This window comes from Schistocerca serialis, chromosome 2, assembly GCF_023864345.2.
Source record: "Schistocerca serialis cubense isolate TAMUIC-IGC-003099 chromosome 2, iqSchSeri2.2, whole genome shotgun sequence".
In the NCBI taxonomy this organism is placed as follows: Eukaryota; Metazoa; Arthropoda; class Insecta; order Orthoptera; family Acrididae; genus Schistocerca; species Schistocerca serialis.
Window position 1 is genome coordinate 907,500,308 of NC_064639.1, and position 27,297 is coordinate 907,527,604.

General features: G+C 41.9%; 1 protein-coding gene across 1 annotated transcript in view; it reads left to right on the forward strand.

Moving 5' to 3' along the window:
• The window catches only part of LOC126458260 (esterase E4-like), a 178,234-nt gene that overhangs the window by 61,211 nt on the left and 89,726 nt on the right, over positions 1-27,297 (forward strand). The window contains exons 2-4 of the mRNA XM_050095185.1: positions 16,944-17,072; positions 25,928-26,087; positions 26,654-26,839. Of these exons, the coding sequence (XP_049951142.1) occupies positions 16,944-17,072; positions 25,928-26,087; positions 26,654-26,839 (475 nt within the window). The remainder of the gene's footprint in view (positions 1-16,943; positions 17,073-25,927; positions 26,088-26,653; positions 26,840-27,297) is intronic.

Consider the following 27,297-nt stretch of genomic DNA (forward strand, 5'->3'; position numbering starts at 1 on the left):
TCTGATCCGTCGTGGGTATGTTCCTCCTAAATCCAGCCTGATAGTCCCCCAATATCCTTCTATTATGCCTTCAAGTCTGGAGGCTAAAATTTTACTAAATATCTTATATGTTACGTCCAAGAGAGTGATTCCACAATAATTGCTACATTCTGACTTGTCGCCTTTTTTATGTAAGGGCGTATAATTCCCATGTTCCAATCCTTAGGCATTCCCTCCTTTATCCATATTTCCTTTATCAATTCATGGACTGCCTCCTCCATTTTCTTTACCCCATATTTTAATAATTCAGCCTCTGTGCCGTCATCTCCTGCTGCTTTATTATTTTTTAGGCTCTTGATAGCATTCTTCACTTCTTCTATCTCTGGTATTACTTCCTCTTACCGATCCTCTACTTCTAACTCTGATTCCAATTCTGAGTCCTGTTCCCTTTCATTCTCAATCACGGTTCCGTCTTCTTTATCCCCTTCTTTCCCGTCAAGCATTCGGTAAAATACTTCTGCCACCTTGATGGACTTTACTTTTATCTCCAATTAGATTTCCGTCCTTATCCTTATAGAAGACTGCTCGAGATTGGAAAACATTCTTCAAATCTCCTGTTCTTTTTTAAAAAAAACTCGTGATCTCTTTATTGTCTCCCATTTCGTCCAGCTGCTCTGTCCCTCTCCTTCCATGCTGCCTTTTCTTTAACCTACAAAGCTTATCCGCTCTTTTCCCCCTTTCTTTATATTCTTCTGCCGCTAACCACGTGTTCCTTTGCAACATTCTCCGTCTCGCTTCATTTCTCTCGTGTATTACCGTTAAGCATTCCTCGTCGAACCACTTAACCACCCTTTGCGTTGTTCTCTCCCCAGTATCTCTTCTGCAGCTACGCTAATGGCAGTTTTCAACGACTCCCATTTAGTTTCCACATTATCTTCGTTCCCTGTGTTTCTCCCTACTTCCAATATCTCTTCTAGTTTCTTTTTATATTCTTCCTGTGTTTCCTCCGTTTGGAGACTTTGTATATTGTGTTTCATTCTTATCTTATTCCTTTGATTCGAAAATGGTTCAAATAGCTTTGAACACTATAGGACTTAACATCTGAGGTCATCAGTCCCCTAGATCTTAGAACTACTTAAACCTAACTAACCTAAGAACATCACACACTTCCATTCCGGAGGCAGGATTTGAACCTGCGACCGTAGCAGTCGCGCGGTTCCGGACCGAAGCACCTAGAACCGCTCGTCCACGGCAGCCGGCTATTCCTTTGGCTTCTTACCAAATCTATCTTCTGCCTATATCTAATTCGTACTAAGTAATGGACTGTGTCTACATCCGCCCCTCTGCAGCTGCTAACTTCCATAGTATCTGATACATGCCTTTTGTCTATGAGTACGTGATCTATTTGGTTTCTTGTGTTTCCATCTGGTGATACCCATGCACATTTCTTAATATCTTTCCTTGGGTGATAGGTGCTTTTTATTATCATGTTCTTCCCACTGTCGAAGTCTATCAGTCTGATTCTTTCCCTATTTTTGCGTTTAGGTCTCCAAGTATTATTTTCACGTCATGCCTTTGAATTTTACCAATTTCTTCTTCCAGTTTGGCATAAAATATGTCCTTTGCATCTTCATCTGCCTCCTCCGTAGGTAGACATTCACTATTAAAACGTTAAAAAAAATTTGCCCTTATCCTTAGAGAACACATTCTGTCACTTATTGCCGTAAAACCAATTACATTAGCCTTCATAGACCTTCATAGAAGGAAACCACTGGCATAAAGGCCTGTATCTCCACGGCTATACATCACTAAATGCTCCCCCGACGCTATCATTCCTTGCCCTTTCCATGTAGTTTCTTGTATTGCCTCTATTTTCACTTTATACTTATCTAGTTCATTCCCAATTTCTTGTAGCTTGCCAGGCCTCTTGAGTGTCCTCACATTCCAGGTGGCTATCCGAATACCCTTGTTCCTTCTCATTAACCGTTTTTCTCGCCGGGTCGTCAACAGGCAATCCTTTCCGTTGCGAGGCATGTGTTTAGTATCCGCCACAGCACTTTTTTCCAGGGTGGGGTTGATAGCCTCTTTCCCAAGCCCCGACTTGGAGGACCTGGATTTTTTTAGGGCTTACTCCCCTAGGAAGGTTGGGTTCCCTACGCCTATAGAGCCCCCCCCCCCCCCCCTCCCTGCACTACGTTGTGGGACACGCTTTGTCTGACTCCTCCATCGAGACCAATCCGGCTTGGGTGACCCTGCCAGTAGCTACGCTACTGCCCGCACAGCTCTCGACTAAATAGGCCGGTTCCCACTAGAGCGCGGCAGCGCGTCGTGCGGCAACGGCAGCGACAAGCGTTTTCCGCTTTGACGCGGCGGCTCGCGGAATTGGCGTTCCCATCTGGAAGCGGCAGACGCTAGCGGTAGCCAATGACGAACAGCCACTGAGGTACGGGGTGGGACCCACCGAAACGACCGGTGTGTTTGAATAACTATATCTTATACCTACATGAAGGAAAGACGAAGTTGGGTGAAGACATACAAATTTTTCATTTTCTGTACAATGTACTCTTTTACATATTTCATTATTCATGTTTTCTCATTTCAACATAAACAGATTTCATGACTACCGTTCATGATTGTTCACTACTCCTTACACATTGAAACAATGTACGATAAAAGAGATTATTCAGATAGTTAAGCGAGACAAAAATTTAAAGTGTGATACGGTAGCAGGTACAGGAAAACACTAAAAACACAAAGGCTTGGGGGAAGGGATGAAAGTGGAAGCCACCTGATAGAATTTAGCACAGAGCACAATGTAATCATCGCCAGCACCTTGCTTAAGAATCATGAAAGAATAATACATACCTGGAACAAAGTTTTCGAAACCAGATTTTAAATTATAAGATATTTCCTGGTGCAGACGCAAACCTACAATAATTTATTGGTTACGAGCTGCGGTTTACAACTAAAGAGACAGTAAACGGTAGCAAATTAAGGAAATGGAACTTGAATAAGACCCACAGTTTTTCGATAATCTTAAAGTTACCGTAATGCAACAACTGGCTGAAACAGAGAAAGGAATCCGCTAGAATACGAATGGATATCTTTGAGAGAAAAAGTGGTGAATGCAGCAGAGTATGTGAACGGGAAGAAGGAACAGTAGAAATCGTTAGATAAAACGTGATATATTAAATTTGACACGAGGGAAATATATAAAAATGCAGCAAATAAAGTAGGCCATGGGAAATAGAAATGTCTAAACATGACGTTGACAGAAAGTCCAAAATTGCAACGCGATTTTGCACTTGGAAAACAGCGGAATGAAAATGAGAAAGAACAAAGAAAACTTTGCTCAAAGGAGAAGCAACTGCCAAGGACTCATCTGGCAAGCCAGAACTAAGCAAATAAGAGAAGGCTAGAAAGTGGAAGGAATATGTAGAGAGGAGAGGGGAAGGGGTTGTACAAACTAACATAAGCACAATGTTAGATTCCTGTGAAATGTCTGAACACGCAAGGCAATACTGATCCTACCACTTAGTTAAGTAGACACACTGAAGAACTGCGAAACTGTGTTTATAGCATTTGCATGTTTAGAGAAAGATTTTGACAATCTTAATTAAAACATTCTTTGAAGCTCTAAAACATAGGGCCACAAGATTATCTACAACTTGTACAGAAACCAAACTGCATTTCTAAGACTTTAATGACTTGCAAGGGAAGCAGTAATTGAGAAGGCAGAAGTAGAGAGGATATAAAATGAAGACTGTGAATACCAACAAAAGCGTTCTGAAAAAGAAACTTTGTTCACATCGAATATAAATTCTAATGATTGGGTACAATTTTACAAAGGTATTTGTGTGGAGTGCAGCCTTGTATGTAAGTGAAACGTGGGCTATGAACAGTTCTGTCAAGAAGACAATGGACGCTTTCAAAACGTGGTGATCAATAAGAATGCTGAAGATTAGATATGAGGATCGTGTAACTAAAGAAGAGGAACGGAATTAGAGCATGAAGAGGAAGAGGAAATTACGGCACAACTTTGACTACAAGAGGGGTAAGTTGACAGGACATATTATGAGGCGTCAAAGAGTGAGGACAAAGGGGTTGGGTGATAGTATTCTGATAATAATCATCTGTTGAAATGCTATTCTGCTATTTTATCGATTAATGTAAGCAGTGAATTTACTATTCTATGCACTTCTCCACGAAACATTTAAACCAGAACTGAAATCAGCTGAACACCAAATCTTTCAACCACTGTCTGACAACTACTGCATTCTCTTTCAACTTTCTATAACTATCACTGGCTAGCCACACACACATAAAGATATAAGGAGGACAGAAATAAACAAACATTAGTTTTCAGCATATAATTCTTAAGATTGGCAACATGCACATAAACAAACCAAACAGGAAGGGACATGAGGTGAACACACTGTAGTTATGACTTCAAATCAGTGTTTTCGGTAAAATGTCTACAGCTAGTTACAGAAGAAAAAAGAGCGAACATGAAAATGTGCTTATGTTCCATAATCTAAGTTTTAGTTCAACCTCCAGCATGTGACCAGGTGAGGGGAAACGCAGATGTCCGCCAAAAACTCGATTCACTGTAAGTAATCAGTTGTTGTTGTTGTGGTCTTCAGTCCTGAGACTGGTTTGATGCAGCTCTCCATGCTACTCTATCCTGTGCAAGCTTCTTCATCTCCCAGTACCTACTGCAGCCTACATCCTTCTGAATCTGCTTAGTGTATTTATCTCTTGGTCTCCCTCTACGAGTTTTACCCTCCACGCTGCCCTCCAATACTAAATTGGTTATCCCTCGATGTCTCAGAACATGTCCTACCAACCGATCCCTTCTTCTAGTCAAGTTGTCCCACAAACTTCTCTTCTCCCCAATTCTATTCAATATCTTCTCATTAGTTATGTGATCTACCACCACATTTCGAAAGCTTCTATTCTCTTCTTGTCTAAACTATTTATCGTCCACGTTTCACTTCCATACATGGCTACACTCCATACAAGTACTTTCAGAAACGACTTCCTGACATTTAAATCTATACTCGATGTTAAAAAATTTTTCTTCTTCAGAAACGCTTTCTTTGCAATTGCCAGTCTACTTTTATATCCTCTCTACTTCGACCATCGTCAGTTATTTTGCTCCCCAAATAGCAAAACTCCTTTACTACCTTAAGTGTCTCATTTCCTAATCTAATTCCATCAGCATCACCCGACTTAATTCGACTACATTCCATTATCCTCGATTTGCTTTTGTTGATGTTCATCTTATATCCTCCTTTCAAGACACTGTCCATTCCGTTCAGAGTAATCAGTTATTCACGTAAAAAAAGATGTGAACTGTTTTATAATCTGCAAGTATCACGTATCAAAACAAAACTGAATCATTCTAGATTCCACCAAAGATGCCTTAAAGTAAAAGGCGAAATGCGTCTTGAACCAATAAAATACACTGGATAAAGAAAAAAACGTTTGTTACTTCCAAAGGAAATAATCAATAGCTGTAGATAATTAGCAAATTACATCTTATGACATACCAGCAAATTAGTCTCGGTTTAACTTCTCATTACACATGCTATTAAATGCTGTTTAAGAAATTCATCTATCCCTTCCGAAAAAACTGTAGTTTCTTTTATATCTTGGTAGTTAAACAGATTTTGGATATTTATCATGCGACGAAATACATGAGTTTTTACAAGTTATCGTTTGCAAAAAAACACGTTTCGATTTCTTGAACCGTTTACGAAATTTGCAGTTGATACAACCACATGGTTTATGACGAGCAGGACGAAGTATCGGTCGCGTCGCGAGCGATCCGCGCGCGGTCACCGCACAGCCCGTCCGCCGACATATCATTCAATATCTCGAGAACGGTGATAGCTATCGTTCTGCTCTCAGCTTTAAAAACAATTTCGATATGTTGACTAAATTTCATACGCAATAATGTATTACCTAAAATGAACTGTACGCAAAGTCCACGCAATGCGTTTTTACCTCTGCACACTCATTCAAATTTCGTGTAAAGGTTTACGTAAATGCGATACAGCAAGTAACCACGACGAATAACGAAAAGAAATTCGGTCCTTTATCGAGAGAAGATATCAGGCTGTAACATTCCCAAGAATCAAATTTTTCTACCGAATAGTTTTCTTGGAATCGGATGATAAGTATTTCATAGCTGGCGCCGCGTCCGCGCCAGCGGTTCGGCGAAAGTTCGTGTGGCCCGGGGGTCCGTACCTGACGTCACGCTCAGCGCGTTCTGTGATTGGCGGCGTGCACCTGGAGCGCGGCACGCGGCAGCGGTTTTGCCGCGCGGCAGCCCTAGTGGGAACCGGCCTTAAGGCAGAGCGTGCAAATCCTCCCTCCCGGCACTGAAGGTGCCTACGATAAAGCGGTGTCCCCTGGGAGGGCCATTTCTGTTTTACCTACTTCGATATTCATCGTTGAAGATAGTAGCTTCTAAGCTTTGAATGTCCTTTCTTTCGTCCACGCACAATAAATTTTCAATGAGTCATTGTGGGTCTAAAAGCTTGCATTACACTGGCGAAGGCCTTTAAACTTATTTCTACATTGACATTTACAAAAACTATTACACAGCTCATGAGAATCAAATCAGCATTCACTTCTCAAACCCCGCACTTAACTCGTGTCAGATTCCCAGTGACTCCCAGTCAGAAGCGTGATGTTTCAGCTGGTAAAATTGCAAAGACTACTAAAAAACGGTTAACAGAGCTTTAGCAATTTGAAGTGAGTTTTAATTCTTCCAGATCTCATTACACAGAAACTAAGACACATAATTTTTTTATTGCCTGTTTCAAGACACGGATTTCTGAGCTCTTAAATCTGGGAAAAACCATATTCAGATAACTACATTCGTTAACGAAATACTGCGAGAAACGTAGATTAAGAAGAAAGAGATGTTGTTCTGGCAGGGAGGGCAAGCAGCCCTACAGCGCCCCACACCGCTCCCCCTTGGATTCGCTTGGTGTTCATTGCTGATCATTATGTTATTCCTATGTACAAGGAATCTTATTGTTATTCGATTATACAAAAGATCTATTTGCTTGCTAAGCAAACTTAGTCACATTTACACATTTATGTAATTTCAAACAAAAGTAAAAACACTACAATACGGTACATAAATTTTGTACAATTTTAAATTACGCCGCAACTGTTGACAATTAAAATAATGCAAGTGCAGCCCATAACTATTCACATCTAACTGTTTCAAAAATTTGTTTTACTAATTTTCATGTTGAAAATACTCTTACGAAAATTGTAATTACATCAAACATATATGCGAAATTTGGAAAGTATGATGACGTATCAGAACTATTGTGAGTTTGTAAATTTTAACTGTTGGTTCATTCACGTACTAGAGTTGTGGCGATTCGTGAATGAGTCGTTCATTTGAACGACTCTAAATAAAGAATCGTAAGAATCAAATCGTGATACGGACGAATCGTCGTTCAAAAGAATCGTAAGAACGATTGCGTGTTTCCAAGTCGCGACGATTCCAAGTTCCAACGATTCATCGATTCTTATAGTTCAATTCTTTTATCTTGGCGGCTCGCGCATGCCCGCCCAGACGCTGGAGATTGCTGCATTGCCAGTTGCACACGACGCACGTGCCAATAGAAGCAGCGTCATAGTATAGCATAGTTCGCAAGCTTACGTGTAGGGGGGAGCGCGCAGTTCATGAAGTAAAGCCACCACGGCCGCATTAACCCTTTCGCTGCTACAAAGACGTGCTCCCTGCATTCCGCGCTGTGGGCGATTTTGTCACTGCACTGCTCGCCTGTGCAGACACATTGTGTTCCGACTGCTTTGACACTCTTTGTCATTCGATTCCACAAAAACTATTTGGCTCAAAAATTAGATTTTTACCTATCTTCTTGACTGATACCTTCCCCCCATAAATGACTTAATTTTGTTTCGAAGTTCAACGCAGTTATTATGCAGCATTAAATATAGTAAACCTTTGCACGAAATTTTGAAGAGTTTGCAGAGGTAAAAGTCCATAGAGTATACTTTCCGTATGGTCGAATTTAGTTGCCACAATGTTGAGAATGAAATGTGGACAAGATACCTATATATTTCATTTAATTTAAGTAACACATAAGTGTCTATGTAATATTGAGAAATATTCCACCATTCGCGACTGTAACAAAAGTTTTACTTACACTGGGCACGGTTGGCTTTATTTTAAAGCACTTCAATCAATCAAAAGGAAGTAGACAAAATACATTAAACAAAACTGTGGACTTACAAAAACATTAGGACTTGAATATACCGTCTGTCAGTGAAGTGCTCAGAGCTATGTCAAATATAATTTTGTGTGTGGCACACACAAACAGCATTTATTTGCTAAAACACTGATGAGCCAACACAAACGTTGAATATTGTGCTACTGCAGCACAAAACTACGAAAGGTGACTTGCCAATGGAGGACGCAAAATAGTCCTCTTATGATGCTTCAAAAGAGAGAAACGCGTCTGGTCTAAATAAGTCGCTTATTACAGTTGCAGAAGAGGGATATATTTCAACACCATTGGTAAAACTGCGACTGTGGAACAAAAACAAGAAATAGAACATGAATACCATTGTGTATGTGCCATACCTTTCACCGATGGAAGTGCTTTAAAATAAAGCCAAACGCGCCGTGTGTATATAAAACTTTTATTACAGTCGCGAAAGACGGAATATTTATCAATATTACATACGACACCTATGTGGTACTTAAATTAAATGAGATATTGTTATACAGTAAAATTATATGAAATTTGGGTATCTTGTCCACATTTCATTCTCAACATTGTGGCAACTAAAATCGACCATACGGAAAGTATACACTATGGACTTTTACCTCTGCAAACTCTTCAAAATTTTTTGCAATGGTTTACTACATTTAATGCTGCACATCAAAACAAAATTAAGTCATTTATGGGGGGGAAGGTATCAGGCAAGAAGACGTGTAAAAATCAAATTTTTTGGCCAAATAGTTTTTGTGAAATCGAATGATAAGTGTGTCAAAGCAGTGGGAACACCATGTGTCTGCACAGGCGAGAAGTGCAGTGATGACAAAATCGCGCACAGCGCGGAATGCGGGGAGCACGTGTCTGCAGCAGCGAAAAAGTTAATGAAGAGGCAAAGCACTAGAAATTTCATTCAAACGAATAAAATTCGTGAAGTAAGGCACTCCAATATTGTTTTTTAATAAAGAAAATATTAAGTACCATACAAGGTTTGAACTCATAACCTTTCACTAGGCAGCCCAACACCTTAACCGTTCCGCTACCTCAGCTCAACAAACAGTAACTCCATAAGGACTCTTAACACCTCACGCAGCTACTTATAAACACTGTTGGTATGACTATGAAATACTGACGCTTCGTCGAAGTACGATAGGAAATAAACAATTACCACTATTCTTTATTGCGAAAAAGCAGTTCATGAGATTGAAACAAACACCTTTCCTTGCTATCGCCTGAATTAGGAGTCTTATTGCTTGTTTGGTTTAATTAATTAATAGAATATGAAGCGGAAAAGAATACTTTTTCCAAACTTTCTGTAAAAGAAAGTCTGCTATCAAGAGATTGCTTTTGTTCTATTACTTTATTTATGACTGAACGTTTCTAAAACTGAAGACACTCGTCCGTGCTCTGCACTGCTGTCGAGATCTGGCAACGTCGTTCTCTGTTCATTGGCTGATTGTGTTTTGTGACGTCAGATGCGCAGAACGAACCTAAACTCGGCCGCCAAGACATACGACTCGCACTTTAGTACGCTATGCTTCGAAGGCAACTTCCGAATCATGCCGAGTCGTGCCGAATGATTACGACCGCCAGATGGCAGTCAGATGGAGGATGCGTGTGAACAAAACAAAGGAAGCACGGAACGAACAAACGAAGTAATGCCGTCGTTAAACAAAAGCTTTTTAATTAATAATTTCAAGTTCGAGTTTTCGAATGTTATCGTGTTCAGATTCACATTAAATTTTACTGAAGTAATGTCGCTGTATCCGATTGAATCCTACTGTTTAGAAGTACATCTTCTCACGCAAATAATAATGACAGCGGCAAGTTCTCAGACAAATTAAAAGCAAAATACCTATGCTTTGTATTTAGAAGAAATGAAAGTTAAGCTAAATTTGCTGTGTGGGAGGGCTGTCAGCTGCGTTATGAATTACAAGGGTGATGTGGACTTGGAAAGACATCTTAGCACAGAAAAACATAGGATGATATGAGTCAAACCACGTCTGCTTCACTGCTAGATTTTGTTACTATAAAACAGACGTCTGTAGTTAAATACGTTCAGGCCACACAACGAAACTGGCATACCACGTAATTTTGCACCACCTTTCGCACAAATCAACTCCTCTGTCCTGGCATACTGAAATAAAACAATAGATGCAATCAAATCAAACGTGACCTTTCATCAATTCAGGCATTACACGTATAAATCGAGAATCACACTTGTAACGTCATATGCATGTTTACTCATAAATAAACTATTTCTGGCATATCATGACACAGCTCGATTCTAACCCCATTGACAATTTCAGACATGTCTTGCCATCTGTGAGTAAGATGTAGAACTTTTTGCACTCCGTAAGAATCGTGCCATCGCAGACTAGAATGAATCGTGAACGAATCGTAGGAATCGATTCGCAATTTGAGATTGAATCGTAGGAATCGAATCGGGAAAAAGAATCGTGTTGCCCAACTCTATCACGTACGGTTTAATAATGCATCGTAAAACTTCCATTGTTACACTTTGTATCTACCGGTGTAGACCTACTACTGCTGCTGCGTCCGCAAAATCAGTCGGATTGTGATTGTTTGGACCGAAAGTTGAAAGTTAGTCTCAGTTGTCTGAATGTCAACGTTTTGTGAAAAAGTATTTGGATCTCATAAAACTGTAATCAGGATTGGAAATGCTGCTCATGTCATTTTTATTGGAGTACTGAATTTATGTCCCATTGATTTACACAAAGGACGATGGAATATGCAGCGAACAGAGTGCACACACATTACCGACGTGATAACGAATGTAGGGATACGAGCTCAGCAAAATGACACAACTATGTAATATTGACTACCGCTTTCACTAAGTTTTGTCGTACGCTTCGTTTTTCTATGAATAAGCAGTACACAAATAAGAATGAAAACTGACATTCATACAATTGTGTTGGTAGTAGGGTGGCCACTTCGTGCAGTACCCTCTGTCTCCCAAGTGTGTAACGTATGCAGCCTATCCGCTGTGGCTGCCACGGCTTGAGATGTATCAGATAGGACGTAGTAGTTTTCAACTGCAAAGTATATCCCTGTATGACTAATTTACCTATTTTTTTCCTTCGACATCTGCTTTTATGCTCCTGAATTCATTTTTTCCGATGTTCTCACTGCAGTTTCTCTATGACATTTCTCTCAGTAATATCCAAGATCAATTAAGGATCATCACCAAAGATTAGAAGAAACATAGGAATATACACACATCAAAAAAAGTTTTGCGTCACTCCGGTTCCCAAAACTCCTGAAGATAGGCGTTGACTGTGGATATTGTATCACAGACACCGTCCCATTGAGTGTTCAGAGATGACACTAAACCCGCCCAAAGATGTAAACAACCATGCATGAGCAGCGCCTATTAGACGGAGGGGGTCCGACAGTCGATCAGTTCCAGTCATTCCACCAGGAAGGAGGTACACGGCTCATGCTGTCTGTAGTTCAACCATGCCTAGATGGTCAATACCGCGGTTCGATCACGTCCGCATTGTTATTCTGTGCCAGGAAGGGCTCTCAAGAAGGGAAGTGTCCAGGGGTCTTGGAGTGAACCAAAGCGATGTTATTCGAACATGGGGGAGATACAGAGAAACAGGAACTGTCGATGACATGCCTCGCTAAGGCCACCCAAGGACTACTACTACCGTGGATGACCGCTACCTACAGATTACGGCTCGGAGAAACCCTGACAGCAATGCCACCATGTTGAATAATACTTTTCGTGCACCCACACGACATCGTGTTACGATTCAAACTGTGCGCAATAGGGTGCATGACGCGCAACTTCACTCCCGACGTCCATGGCGAGGTCCATCTTTGCAACCACGACACTATGCAGTGTGTTACAGATGGGCCCAACAACATGCCGAATGGACCGCTCAGGATTGGCACACGTTCTCTTCACCGACGAGTGTTGCATACGCCTTCAACCAGACAATCGTCGGAGACGTGTTTGGAGGCAACCCGGTCAGGCTGAACGCCTTAGACACACTGTCCAGCGAGTGCAGCAAGGTGGGGGTTCTTTGCTTTTTTGGGGTGGCATTATGTGGGGCCGATGTATGCCGCTGGTGGCCATGGAAGGCGCCGTAACGGCTGTACGATATGTGAATGCCATCCTCCGAACGATAGTGCAACCATATTGACAGCATATTGGCGAGGCATTCGCCTTCATGGACGATAATTTGCGCCCCCATCGTGTACATCTATGAGTGACTTCCTTCAGGATAACAACATCGCTCGACTAGAGTGGCCAGCGTGTTCTCCAGACATGAACCTTATCGAACATGCTTGGGATAGATTGAACAGGGCGGACGATGTGATCCACCAACCCCTCTGAGGGATCTACGCCGAATCGCGGTTGAGAAGTGGGACAATCTGGACCAACAATACCTTTATGAACTTGTGGATAGTATGCTACGACGAATACAGGCATGCTACTGGGTATTAGAGGTACCGGTGTGTACAGCAATCTTGTCCACCACCTCTGAAGGTCTCGCTGCGTGGTGGTACAACATGCAATGTGTGGTTTTCATGAGAAATAAAAAGCGCGGAAATGATGTTTATGTCGATCTCTATTCCAATTTTCTATGCAGGTTCCGGAACTCTAAGAAACCGAGGTGATGCAGAACTTTTTTAATGTGTATAGAATACTTAAAAGTTTTTAGGCTACTACGAAGAGAAAGAGTGAAAAACTAATCTTACTTTTTCCTCGTTTTTTCCGTTACATTCTATTGTGTGCCAATGGGCTCCTTGTCCGCAGGGACCCGCCTAGTTGCGCCCTTGTTCATACAGCCACCATGAGCGTTTTAGTGGGCAATTGAAAAGTCAAATGAGCAAAATATAATGAATTTTGTGAAAGAAAGAAATTCATGATTGTATACTTACGGGATACAGGGTAGTCCATTGATCGTGACTGGGCCAAATATCTCACGAAATAAGCGTCAAACGAAAAAACGTACAAAGAACGAATTTGTCTAGCTTGAAGGGGGAAACCAGATGGCGCTATGGTTGCCCAGCTAGATGGCGATGCCATAGTTCAAACTGATATCAACTGCGTTTTTTTTTTAATAGGAACCCCCATTTTTATTGCATATTCCTGTAGTACGTAAAGAAATATGAATCTTTTAGTTGGACCACTTTTTTCGCTTTGTGATAGATGGCGCTGTAATAGTCACAAACGTATAAGTACGTGGTATCACGTGTATCACGTAACATTCCTCCAGTGCGGACGGTATTTGCTTCGTGATACATTACCCGTGTTAAAATGGAACGTTTACCAATTGCGGAAAAGGTCGATATTGTGTTGATGTATGGCTATTGTGATCAAAATGCCCAACGGGCGTGTGCTATGTATGCTGCTCGGTATCCTGGACGACATCATCCAAGTGTCCGGACCGTTCGCCGGATAGTGACGTTATTTAAGGAAACAGGAAGTGTTCAGCCACATGTGAAACGTCAACCACGACCTGCAACAAATGATGATGCCCAAGTAAGTGTTTTAGCTGCTGTCGCGGCTAATCCGCACATCAGTAGCAGACAAATTGCGCGAGAATCGGGAATCTCAAAAACGTCGGTGTTGAGAATGCTACGTCAACATCGATTGCACCCGTACCATATTTCTATATGCCAGGAATTGCATGGCGACGACTTTGAACGTCGTGTACAGTTCTGCCAATTGGCACAAGAGAAATTACGGGACGATAACAGATTTTTTGCACGCATTCTATTTAGTGACAAAGCGTCATTCACCAACAGTGGTAACGTAAACCGGCATAATATGCACTATTGGGCAACGGAAAATCCACGATGGCTACGACAAGTGGAACATCAGCGACCTTGGCGGGTTAATGTATGGTGCGGCATTATGGGAGGAAGGATAATTGGCCCCCATTTTATCGATGGCAATCTAAATGGTGTAATGTATGCTGATTTCCTACTTAATGCTCTACCGATGTTACTACAAGATGTTTCACTGCATGGCAGAATGGCGATATACTTCCAACATGATAGATGTCCGGCACATAGCTCTCGTGCGGTTGAAGCGGTATTAAATATCATATTTTATGACGTCCCCGGATTTCTTTCTGTGGGGAAAGTTGAAGGATATTTGCTGTCGTGATCCACCGACAACGCCTGACAACATGCGTCAGCGCATTGTCAATGCATGTGCGAACATTACGGAAGGCGAACTACTCGCTGTTGAGAGGAATGTCGTTACACGTATTGCCAAATGCATTGAGGTTGACGGACATCATTTTGAGCATTTATTGCATTAATGTGGTATTTACAGGTAATCATGCTGTAACAGCATGCGTTCTCAGAAATGATAAGTTCACAAAGGTACATGTATCCCATTGGAACAACCAAAATAAAATGTTCTATATTTTAATTTAAAAAACCTACCTGTTACCAACTGTTCGTCTAAAATTGTGAGCCATATGTTTGTGACTATTACAGCGCCGTCTATCTCAAAGCGAAAAAAGTGGTCCAACTAAAACATTCATATTTCTTTACGTACTACACGAATGTGTAATAAAAAATGCAGTTGATATCCGTGTGACCCATGGCAGCGCCACCTAGCGGGCCAACCATAGCGCCATCTGGTTTCCCCCTTCAAGCTAGACAAGTTTCGTTCTTTGTAGTTTTTTCGTTTGACGCTTATTTCGTGAGATATTTGGCCCGGTCACGATCAATGGACCAACTTGTCTATTTTATATGCTAGTAATTATATTACTAGCATTTGGAGATAACTCAAAAAATTTGTCAGTATCCATGTAACACAGCACTATGGTGGGTGCAGCAATTACAAGCATAGCAGCTTCATTAGTATGTAGTATGGGTGCAAACCAATTAGACGACAAGATTACTTGGAACTTTCATTTAAGTCTACGTAGGGAATGTGTTGAACTGAATTAAATATCAGTAAAATTTTACCCGGTTGTTACTTGTCGCACACTTCTATTTGACTCCTGTAGGATCGGTCGAAGTCCGGTGACTTCGTGCCACTCCGGAATGCTTACGCTCGTTGCCAGCATTAGCTATGTAACAGTACTGTGCTCCGTAACAGTAAGTAGCCGTGTGCATTGTTACGCCTAGTGATTGTTAATATTAGCTACAAAAAACGGGGGGAAGAGGCTGTACCTGGTCGTTCTAGCGGCATGCTATCAACTTTTGCGTCACTTCTGCGATGCATCAATCCATTACATGATCGTTTCTTTTATAAGCTATAATCTGCCTGCTCCAGGAGGAGACGGGCCTTGTCTCAGCAGTCAATGTGTTACAAACCGATCGCAAGTTTTCGCTCCAATCATCCTCCGCTCAGGAGCCAAGTAATAGTGTGCGTTCCATTTGTTATCTTGTATATGCGTAACGTTCGTTTATAGTTGACAATATGTTATTTTAAAACTGAAATACTAAATATTGCCTGGACATCAATCTTATTTTTCTTAATGTACGTAGTTGCCCTTAGCAATGTCAGTAAATTGTGTTGCATAACTTAATAATTTCAGTTCTTTTATTTGTTTCATCAATTCGTCGAATCAGAAATCTTGTACAGTTAAATAATAAAATTTAAGTACCGCATTTAAGGCTTTTAATTGCTAAGTTGCAATGAAGGTTTTGATGGTTAGCTATGATATCATAAAATTTCTCCTGGTAGGGCCCAAATCATAGGTTCAGCCTTTGGGTCTACAGAGCCTAAATACAACCGGCCCAGGCGTGAAAGACACAAAAAGTGACAAAAAAATTGTTACGTAAACCGGTAACTGTGTAACTAGCTAGCTAAACATTCAGCTGACATTATACAGATAATCTCTCCTATGGGTCGTCACGAGCTCTTTCTGTGATGTTTCGGCAGATATTTACAATTTAGTTTTTGCGCTGTGTACCTAGAGTCAGTCCAAACAAGTACTGCTCATCAAGTCTTTCACGCGACACCCAGTGCCGACAGCAGCAGAATAGTTTTCAAAGTGGAATTTTATGTTGCCATTCGATTGAGCGGTTCAAAATTATCCTAGTGCAATACTCGTTTAATCGATCTGTGTTAACAGAGACAGTATAACACGAACAACAACCAGCAGTCCAAGCAGAGACAGCACTACCCTGGTCCATGCTGCTACTGCCACGCAGTCACTGCCGGAGAACTTCCTATTCTTCGCATTTTATTCCTCCTGTCAATACAGATAGATAAAATGAATATCCGACTATACTACTTTGGGGCCGTTCAATGGAATAGTAACACAAAATTGAGGGTCATTTTTCTAGTGATTGGAAACTAACCGATGCTTTCTCTCGGCAATTGGGCGTCGCCTGAAAGATCTGATGAGCAGCATTCGTTTGGGTTGGGGCATAAACCTTGTACTGATATTGTGCAGTATATGCCACAACTTACAAGTTATTATGTTCAAATTGTGTGACCCATTCTTTATTTTCCATTGACAACTGAGCAGATGTGTCTAACTGGACTAAATAGCAGATGTGTTAACTGGACTAAATAGATTAAACGAGAGTAAACATTTTATGACCAGATAAAACATCTTTCAAAGATCAAGTTCAGTGTGTTGAATGTGACGACATAAGCCAGAACTATCAAATGTTGGTCTCTATGTAATTACATATGCACGTAAATACATAATTCTTTGTTCTCACCAGAGTCCAATTTTACAGCCACCAGAACCAGTAGATCCATGGGAAGGCGTTATGGATGCCACAGAGGATGGGGCAAGGTGTCCAGAGGTAGAAAACACTGACAAAACGTCTGAAGACTGTTTGCTACTCAATGTGTATACAACCAGCGTAAGTAAAGTTTATTCAATCATAATAGAATCCCTATAAATGCCTTAAAAGTCGCTAAACTTAAGAAGTCAATGGAAACATTTCTTTCATATAATAGTCTGTTATTTCCAGTATGTCCCCTGACATTTCAGCTATTGTTCAAGGGTGATTAAGAAAGTGTGGTACCCAGAAATATTAGCTCAAATACTGGAGCAAGTATTAAAAGATTTGAAAAACATGGAGCAACCTTGGGAAATGTGGTTTTCTCAGGAAATGGTTAAACTCTGGAACAGATCCATTAAACCCCCAAATTGAAAACTTGTGTGTAGTATACTGTAACTGCTACAACAGAGGATCCAGGAATAATATTCACCTGATGTTAGAGTACAGTTTCTCAAATGGGTCTCATAAATGATATAAATCTTTTCAGGTATAAGAAAAGTGTCCTTAGCTTCGTAAACACTCTTTCTGACTGGCAATTTGCTGGTGAATAAGGCCACATGACTGTCTGGGCAGCATTAGTGTGTACATATATCTAAACATACATTCCTTCTTTGCAAGCCACCATAAAGTGTGAGGAGAAGTGAACATAGTGAATCAAAATCGTTTTACCACCTACCTATTGCATTCATGGATAAAATCCAGGCATAACTCTGTTATAAGATGAAATTTCAAATTTACAGTTTTGGACATTATTCCAGGCTGTGGAGCAGTCATTGCTGAACACACTGCCAAACATGATATCCCTCATATCAGCCGGCCGCGGTGGTCTAGCGGTTCTAGGCGCTCAGTCCGGAACCGCGCGACTGCTACGGTCGCAGGTTCGAATCCTGCCTCGGGCATGGATGTGTGTGATGTCCTTAGGTTAGTTAGGTTTAAGTAGTTCTAAGTTCTAGGGGACTGATGACCACAGATGTTAAGTCCCATAGCGCTCAGAGCCCTCATCTCAATGATTGCTTCACAGTCTGTGCCATATGGATTCTTCCCACCAACACCAGCTTTTCTGAATTGCGCAGGTGGGAACTTTCCCTCCAATACATCCTAGGTTCCCATAACCGTTCTGGCCTCAACCTTCATTAGCCACTGTCCTCACCCATCCAGCCCCCTCCCTGTTCCCATGCCAGCACTACACAGCCATCATTTCACCGCCACACCTAGGCTTTTAATTTCTTTTTATTTCTCTCCTTTCTGCTACTTACCCCCTCCCCCCTCTGCACCTTCTCTCCTGCCCTTCGTCTAAACTGCAACACTTCACTGTCCACCACTCCCACCATACAATTTTCCTTCCCCTCCCCACCCAAGCCTCCTCCTTACCCCCACCCAGTCGCCACACCCATCATGCACAGGTGCTGCTGCTCGCAGTGTGGTTTCAGTTCTCTGAGACTGCAGACGTGTGTGCAAGTTGCGTTTGCTTGAATGTGTGCGTGCGTGTGTGTATGTGTGTCTACTGCTGACAAAGGCCTTAATGGCCGAAAGCTATAATTGTGTGAATTTCTCTTTTTTTTGTGCCTACCGTGACTCTCCACTGTATAGTGAGTAGCAATGTTCCTTCTCTGGTATTGTTTCGAGATAATGTGTTTTAAAATTACATTTTATTACTGTACCATTGTTTAATTTGAAGTATTTTAGAAACCAGTTCTGCATATATATTACCCTTAGGATGTAATTTGTCAAATGGTGTAGCATTTTTTAAATCAACAGTACATATCATGTGGTTAATTCCTTCAGACCTACATCATACTGCAGTCTACATAAATTTAAAACCAAGTAAATTGGCCGCTAATTGAGAGCAAATGGTGAATCCGGTGCTGCTTGTTTGTGGGAATGTAGGCATTTTTATTCTACGTTATGGCCAACTGCAAAATTGGCTATGTCAGTAGGCATTTTTAACTTTCATACAAGAAGGGACCACTTATCGTGTTTGGCATTACTGCAATCACAAAATCTTGTTCTTTTATACAAAGCCACTCTGAGCACCTCAAAATGCCTCTAAAAGTTAGGATATATATTATTTTGTGAAGCATTACATACACAGCTGCGAGATTTTGAAAAGGGTGCTCTTGTCAGGCCAATGTTATTTCCCTGTAACAACAAGATGTCCATTTTCAGAAGACTGACATCAATTACTTTCAATGACATTATTGACTTCATTGGATTCAAACAACTTTGAAACGTATATAAACATGCACACAGTATGAAGTAAATTATTATAATACATGCAAAAATAAAAATGGATATGTTAGATGTTATCAAACGTTTTTGCTTATACTGAAAATTTTACTTCTATGACAAGAGGAACCTTTTTGCTTCCTGTCTCACACACACAGCTTTTTCGAAATTTTCCCGAATTTCTCCCCCCTTTAACGTGTTTTGGAGGCAGCACAACTACCTAACTTTTGTACACATCGTTGTTCACCAACCTAAGTTTACCACAGGATCAACATAGCTCAGCTTAAACCAAAACTTTTTCATCTTTTTTCCCACCAGAACTCCAGTTGCTTTCTAGTTCACCTTTATTTCTCCCCATATATTTTTATTTTCACTTTAGCCTCATGTTACCCTTTCCACCTTCTAATACCATGTCACCCTCACAACATCCCCACAACGACCCCATTAAGTTTTATTTACATTCCCTCAGCAGACATGCCTTCACCCTAGCCAGATTACGCTCCCATATTTTATTTACTCAGGCTTGTCTGACATTTGGCATTACCCCCAAAGGCCTCACACTTAAAGTTCCCACCTGTGGCTGTAACCCTTCTTTCCATCAGTCCCTATACCAGTTCCAAACTGAACAATCCATATCCATCACCCGCTTAATCCTTTACCTACACATCAACTCAGCCAATGAACACATCCGTCAACTCCTATCCCTAATCAAAGTCCTCAATATTTCCTCTCCCACATCCACACTGGTTGTACAGAGCCTCCTCCTACAGGCCAACCGCAAATTAGAACAGCATGCCACCCTCCACCTCAAAAAACTATCCAATCTCCTGGTTTCCCACCTCTGGAAAGGCAACTCACTCACCCTCCACAACCTTTCCAACAAACCTCAACCTCCTCTCATTGCACACAGACCTAGTCTCTCCGATCTACTCAATCTCCCACTTCCAGCTCCATTGCCCCCAAAACCTCAAAATTCTAGTCAACACAATCTGGAACCACAACACCTCAATTCAGTAGTTAACCTTTCCTCCAAACCTCTCTCCCAATCCGAAACCTCTGTCCTATCCAAAGACCTCACCTTCAGCCCCATTCCCAGATTCAACCAAACAGCCCTCGTCAAATATTTACTGTCCTACTCTCGTAGTCTCTGCTGGAAATATCACTTTGCCACGAAGAAAAATAATCCTAATCCTACTCCTAATGATCCAAATCCCCAAGACACTATCCAAATTGAACCCTGCCTGGAACAGTTCCATCCTCCATCACAGCGGAACCCATCTCCTCTTCCTCAAAATCACCCTCTCCAAATCTTGCAGGAATTTCTCACTTCCAGCCTTGCCTCTCAATCTTTCTTGAAAAACCTTAATCCTACTCCCAACATCACCACAGCTGAAGCCCAGGCTATCCACGATCTGAAAGCTGTCCACTCCATCGTCATTCTTCTGGCTGACAAGGGTTCCATGACCATGGTACTTGATTGTCGGGAGTATGTGGCTGAGGGACTGCGTCAGCTTTCAGACAACACTACATACAAAGTTTGCCAAGGTAATTCCATTCCTGATGTCCGGGCAGAGCTTCAAGGAATCCTCAGAACCTTAAGGCCCCTAAAAAACCTTTCACCTGACTCCATCAACCTCCTGACCCCACCAACACTCCACACTCCTACCTTCTACCTACTTCCCAAAATTCTCAAACCCAAACATCCTGGCCACCCCATTGTATCTGGTTACCAGTCCCCCACAGAACGTATCTCTGCCTACGTAGATCAACACCTTCAATCCATTACATGCAGTCTCCCATTCTTCATCAAAGACACCAACCACTTTCTTGAACTCCTGGAATCCTTACCCAGTCTGTTACCCCCAGAAACCATCCTTGTAACCATTGATGCCACTTCCCTATACACTAATATCCCGCATGTCCAGGGCCTTGCAGCGATGGAGCACTTCCTTTCACGCCGATCACCTGCCACCCTACCTAAAACCTCTTTCCTCATTACCTTAGCCAGCTTCACCTTAACTCACAACTTCTTCACTTTTGAAGGCCAGACATACCAACAATTAAAAGGAACAGCCATGGGTACCAGGATGGCCCCCTCGTACGCCAACCTATTTATGGGTCGCTTAGAGGAAGCCTTCTTGGTCACCCAGGCCTGCCAACCCAAAGTTTGGTACAGATTTATTGATGACATCTTCATGATCTGGACTCACAGTGAAGAAGAACTCCAGAATTTCCTCTCCAACCTCAACTCCTTTGGTTCCATCAGATTCACCTGGTCCTATTCCAAATCACATGCCACTTTCCTCGACATTGACCTCCGTCTGTCCAATGGCAGCTTCACACATCCGACCACATCAAACCCACCAACAAGCAACAGTACCTCCATTATGACAGCTGCCACCCACTCCATATCAAACGGTCCCTTCCCTACAGCTTAGGTCCTCGTGGCAAGCGAATCTGTTCCAGTCCTGAATCCATGAACCATTACACCAACAACCTGAAAACAGCTTTCACATCCCGTAACTACCCTCCCGACCTGGTACAGAAGCAAATAACCAGAGCCACTTCCTCATCCCCTCAAACCCAGAACCTCCCACAGAAGATCCTCGAAAGTGCCCCACTTGTGACAGGATACTTTCTGGGACTGGATCAGACTCTGAATGTGGCTCCCCAGCAGGGATACGACTTCCTCAAATCCTGCCCTGAAATGAGATACATCCTTCATGAAATCCTCCCCACTCCACCAAGAGTGTCTTTCCGCTGTCCTCCTAACCTTCGTGACCTCTTGGTTCATCCCTATGAAATCCCCAAACCACCTTCCCTACCCTTTGGCTCCTACCCTTGTAACTGCCTCCGGTGTAAAACCTGTCCCATGCACCCTCCCACCACCACCTACTCCAGTCCTGTAAGCCGGAAGGTGTACACAATCAAAGGCAGAGCCACGTGTGAAAGTACCCACGTGATTTACCAACTGACCTGCCTATACTGTGAAGCCTTGTATGTGGGAATGACCAGCAACAAACTGTCCATTCATATGAACGGACACAGGCAGACAATGTTTGTTGGTAGTGAGGATCACCCTGTGGCTAAACATGCCTTGGTGCACGGCTAGCACATCTTGGCACAGTGTTACACCGTCCGGGTTATCTGGATACTTCCCCCTGACACCAACCTATCAGAACTCTGGAGATGGGAACTTGCCTCTCTTCCTGTTACCCACCAGGCCTCAACCTCCACTAATTTCAAATTGTCGCCCTTTGTACATCACTTGTCACTCAACAACATCTTTGCCTCTGTACTTCTGCCTCGACTGACATCTCTGCCCAAACTCTTTGTCATTATATATGTCTGCCTGTGTCTGTATATGTGCGGATGGATGTGTGTGTGTGTGTATATATATATATATATATATATATATATATATATATATATATATGTGTGTGTGTGTGTGTGTGTGTGTGTGTGTGTGTGTGTGTGTGTGTGTGTGTACCTGTCCCTTTTTCCCCCTAAGGTAAGTCTTTCCGCTCCCGGGATTGGAATGACTCCTTATCCTCTCCCGTAAAACCCACATCCTTTCGTCTTTCCCTCTCCTTCCTTCTTTCCCGATGAAGCAACCGTGGGTTGGGAAAGCTTGAAATTTGTGTGTGTGTTTGTGTGTTTTTTATTTTGTGTATCTGCCAGTGCTTTCTAGTTTGGTAAGTCACAGCATCTTTGTTTTTTAATATACAGGGTTATTACAAATGATTGAAGCGATTTCACAGCTCCACAATAACTTTATTATTTGAGATATTTTCACACTGATTTGCACACACATACAAAAACTCAAAAAGTTTTTTTAGGCATTCACAAATGTTCGACATGTGCCCCTTTAGTGATTCGGCAGACATCAAGCCGATAATCAAGTTCCTCCCACACTCAGCGCAGCATGTCCCCATCAATGAGTTCGAAAGCATTGTTGATGTGAGCTCGCAGTTCTGGCACGTTTCTTGGTAGAGGAGGTTTAAACACTGAATCTTTCACATAACCCCACAGAAAGAAATCGCATGGGGTTAAGTCGGGAGAGCGTGGAGGCCATGACATGAATTGCTGATCATGATCTCCACCACGACCGATCCATCGGTTTTCCAATCTCCTGTTTAAGAAATGCCGAACATCATGATGGAAGTGCAGTGGAGCACCATCCTGTTGAAAGATGAAGTCGACGCTGTCGGTCTCCAGTTGTGGCATGAACCAATTTTCCAGCATGTCCAGATACACGTGTTCCGAAACGTTTTTTTCGCAGAAGAAAAAGGGGCCGTAAACTTTAAACTGTGAGATTGCACGAAACACGTTAACTTTTGGTGAATTGCGAATTTGCTGCACGAATGCGTGAGGATTCTCTACCGCCCAGATTCGCACATTGTGTCTGTTCACTTCACCATTAAGAAAAAATGTTGCTTCATCACTGAAAACAAGTTTCGCACTGAACGCATCCTCTTCCATGAGCTGTTGCAACCGCGCTGAAAATTCAAAGCGTTTGACTTTGTCATCGGGTGTCAGGGCTTGTAGCAATTGTAAATGGTAAGGCTTCTGCTTTAGCCTTTCCCGTAAGATTTTCCAAACCGTCGGCTGTGGTACGTTTAGCTCCCTGCTTGCTTTATTCGTCGACTTCCACGGGCTACGCGTGAAACTTGCCCGCACGCGTTCAACCGTTTCTTCGCTCACTGCAGACCGACCCGTTGATTTCCCCTTACAGAGTCATCCAGAAGCTTTAAACTGCGCATACCATCGCCGAATGGAGTTAGCAGTTGGTGGATCTTTGTTGAACTTCGTCCTGAAGTGTCATTGCACTGTTATGACTGACTGATGTGAGTGCATTTCAAGCACGACATACGCTTTCTCGGCTCCTGTCGCCATTTTGTCTCACTGCGCTGTCGAGCGCTCTGGCGGCAGAAACCTGATGTGCGGCTTCAGCCGAACAAAACTTTATGAGTTTTTCTACATATCTGTAGTGTGTTGTGACCATATGTCAATGAATGGAGCTACAGTGAATGTATGAAATCACTTCAATCATTTGTAATAGCCCTGTATTGTTGACAGTTAAACATACAAATAAGAAATCTGTGTCAGAAGAGACTGCAACAAGAGCCTGTTTTGCACATGAAAGAATTTTTGTTCCATGCTGATGCAAAATATCTTGCCACTTTTTTTGTCTGATTTTGAAACTTTGCATAAAGCCATGTCTACATCTACACTGAAGAACCAAAGAAACTGGGACACCTGCCTAATATTGTGTAGGGTCCCGGCAAGCATGCAGAAGTGCTACGGCAAAATGTGCCATGGACTCAACTAATGTCTGAAGTAGTGCTGGAAGGAATTGACACCATGAAACCTGCAGGGCTGTCCACAAATCTGTAAGAGTACGAGGAGGTGAAGGTCTCTTCTGAAGAGCGCATTGCAAGGCACCCCTGATATGCTCAATAATGTTCATGTCTGGGGAGTTTGGTGGCCAGTGAAAGTGTTTAAACTCATAAGAGTGTTCCTGGAGCCACTCTGTAGCAATTCTTTACATGTAGGGTGTCGCATTGTCCTCTTGGAATCGCCCAAGTTTGTCGGGATGTGCAATGGACAAAAATGGATAAAATTACATGCATGTCACCTGTCAGAGTTGTATCTAGACATATCAGGAGTCCCATATAACGCCAATTGCACATGCCCCACACCTTTACAGAGCCCCCAGCAGCTTGAATAGTCTCCTGCTGACATGCAGGGTCCATTGATTCATGAGGTTGTGTCCATCCACTTGATGCAATTTGAATTGAGACTTGTCCAACCAGGCAACATGTTTCCATCCATCAACAGTCCAATGTCGGTGTTGGCAGGTCCAGGTGAGGTGTAAAGCTTTGTGTCATGCAGTTATCAAGGGTACATGAGTGGCCCTTCAGCAAGCTCATATCGATAATGTTTTGTTGAGTGGTTCACATGCTGACACTTTTTGATGGCCCAGCATTGAAATCTTCAACAATTTGCAAAAGGGTTGCACTTCTGACACATTGAATGATTCTCTTCAGTCATCATTTGTCCTGTTCCTGCAGGATCTTTTTCTGGCCACAGCGATGTTGGATATTTGTTGTTTTACCGGATTTCTGATTTTCACAGTTCACTCTCAAAATGCTTGTACAGGAAAATCCAGACTTTGTTGCTAGCTCGGAGATGTTGTGTCCCATCACTTGCATGGTGACTGTAACATCATGTTCAGTCTAACTTAAATCTTGATAAGCTGCCATTGTAGCTGCCGTAACCATTCTAACGACTACACCAGACACTTGTTGTCTTATATAGGTGTTGCTGACCACAGTGCCGTATTATTGCCATTTACGTAGCTCTGCATTTGAATATGCATGCCTACACCAGTTTCATTGGTGCTTCAGTGTATAACTTATTTCATAATATTTGTTGTATAAGTATATTGTGTCTTGTAAACTGTCATTGTTACAAACAGAAATTATGTACATAATGCTGCATTTTAATTAGTTACAAGAACAGCTGTCAAACCAACAGTTCTTAAAATATTTGTTGAAAAATTTGCAGAATGTAGTAACCAAATACATAAACCAAATAAGCTATCCCATTTCTCTATTTTGTGATAATTACATTACAATGTTAATCATTAAAAAGAGTTTCCATTTAGCTCTTTGTCAAATTTCATGTATGAATCATTATACCAGTTGTCAGATAGAACAGGCAATCCTAAGAGACCAGTGATGATTTTCCTTCACCCTGGTGGTTTTTACGTCTACAGAGGCACCAGTGACTTGTTTGGTCCACAGTACCTAATGGATGAAGACATAGTTCTGGTGACACTCAATTACAGGCTTGGAGCTTTGGGTATGTAAATGAAATGAATGCATTAACTCCTAACAATTTAGAAAAAAATGTGCTAGGCAATGCTTCAAACTATATACCTGTTCTTTATAGATTGAAATACCTAATTTTCAGAAACCAGTGATTTAATCGGGAAACATATGCATAAAATAATGATTATTGAAAGAAGTATATGTCAGATCTTGACTGGCTAGAAGGATTAAGGAGGTGATGAATTTGATGTCAGGATGCAGTAAGAGGTAAAACCGTGGTAGTGCTGGATGTTGGTCCATATGCACACACAGTGTCGACAGTGGCAAACCACGAGTCTGCTGGGAATGGAACAGATGTTGTCTCAAGGCAATGGAGAAAATTAGAAGTGTTTTAGTTACAGGAACAGAGGCTATGGGATGTTTTGCAATTATGTGTTAGAGAATACTGTTTATTTCATTCATACTTGTAAGGTCAGATAATATTATGAAAATTAATTTTACTATGCCTTAGTTCAGATTGTATCCTATAACACAATAACGTAGACTCTACAAAATGCACTTTTTAAATGATTTAATAAATTAATGATTATGCTGCAGGATTCCTAAGCACTGGAGACTCAGTTCTTCCTGGGAATAATGGATTAAAGGATCAAGTGATGGCTCTCAGATGGGTGCAGCAGAACATTGCTGCATTTGGTGGGGATCCAGATAGCGTGACACTTGCTGGTTATAGTGCTGGTGCTGTCAGTGTATGTTTGCACATGTTGTCCCCAATGTCTAAAGGTATGTGCTACATATTCTCAAAAAAAAGTGTGTGAGTGTGTGTGTGTGTGGGGGGGGGGGGGGGGGGGGGTATGTGTGTGTGTGTGTGTGTGTGTGTGTGTGTGTGTGTGTGTGTGTGTGTGTGTGTGTGTGTGTCCATAACAGTACACACATCCATTCAAGTAGATTGTACACATATATTTTCCTGGCTCAAACAAAGCAGAAATAAAGTGGTTGACAGACCGAAAATGAAACTTGAGTAGCTGATTCTGTAAGCTGAATCTGACCAAGAATCTGCTGAATGGCAAATGCAGTGCAGAGTAATTATTTCACTTTCTATGATCTGAGGATCCCTCGGATTCTCAAATACTGTCTGCTGCTGCTCTTACATTTTTAGTTTCTCTGCTATCACACCTAGCAGTATCTCCTTGAATCTGAAGACTTTACTAGTTATCCTAATTACAATGCTATAGTATTGT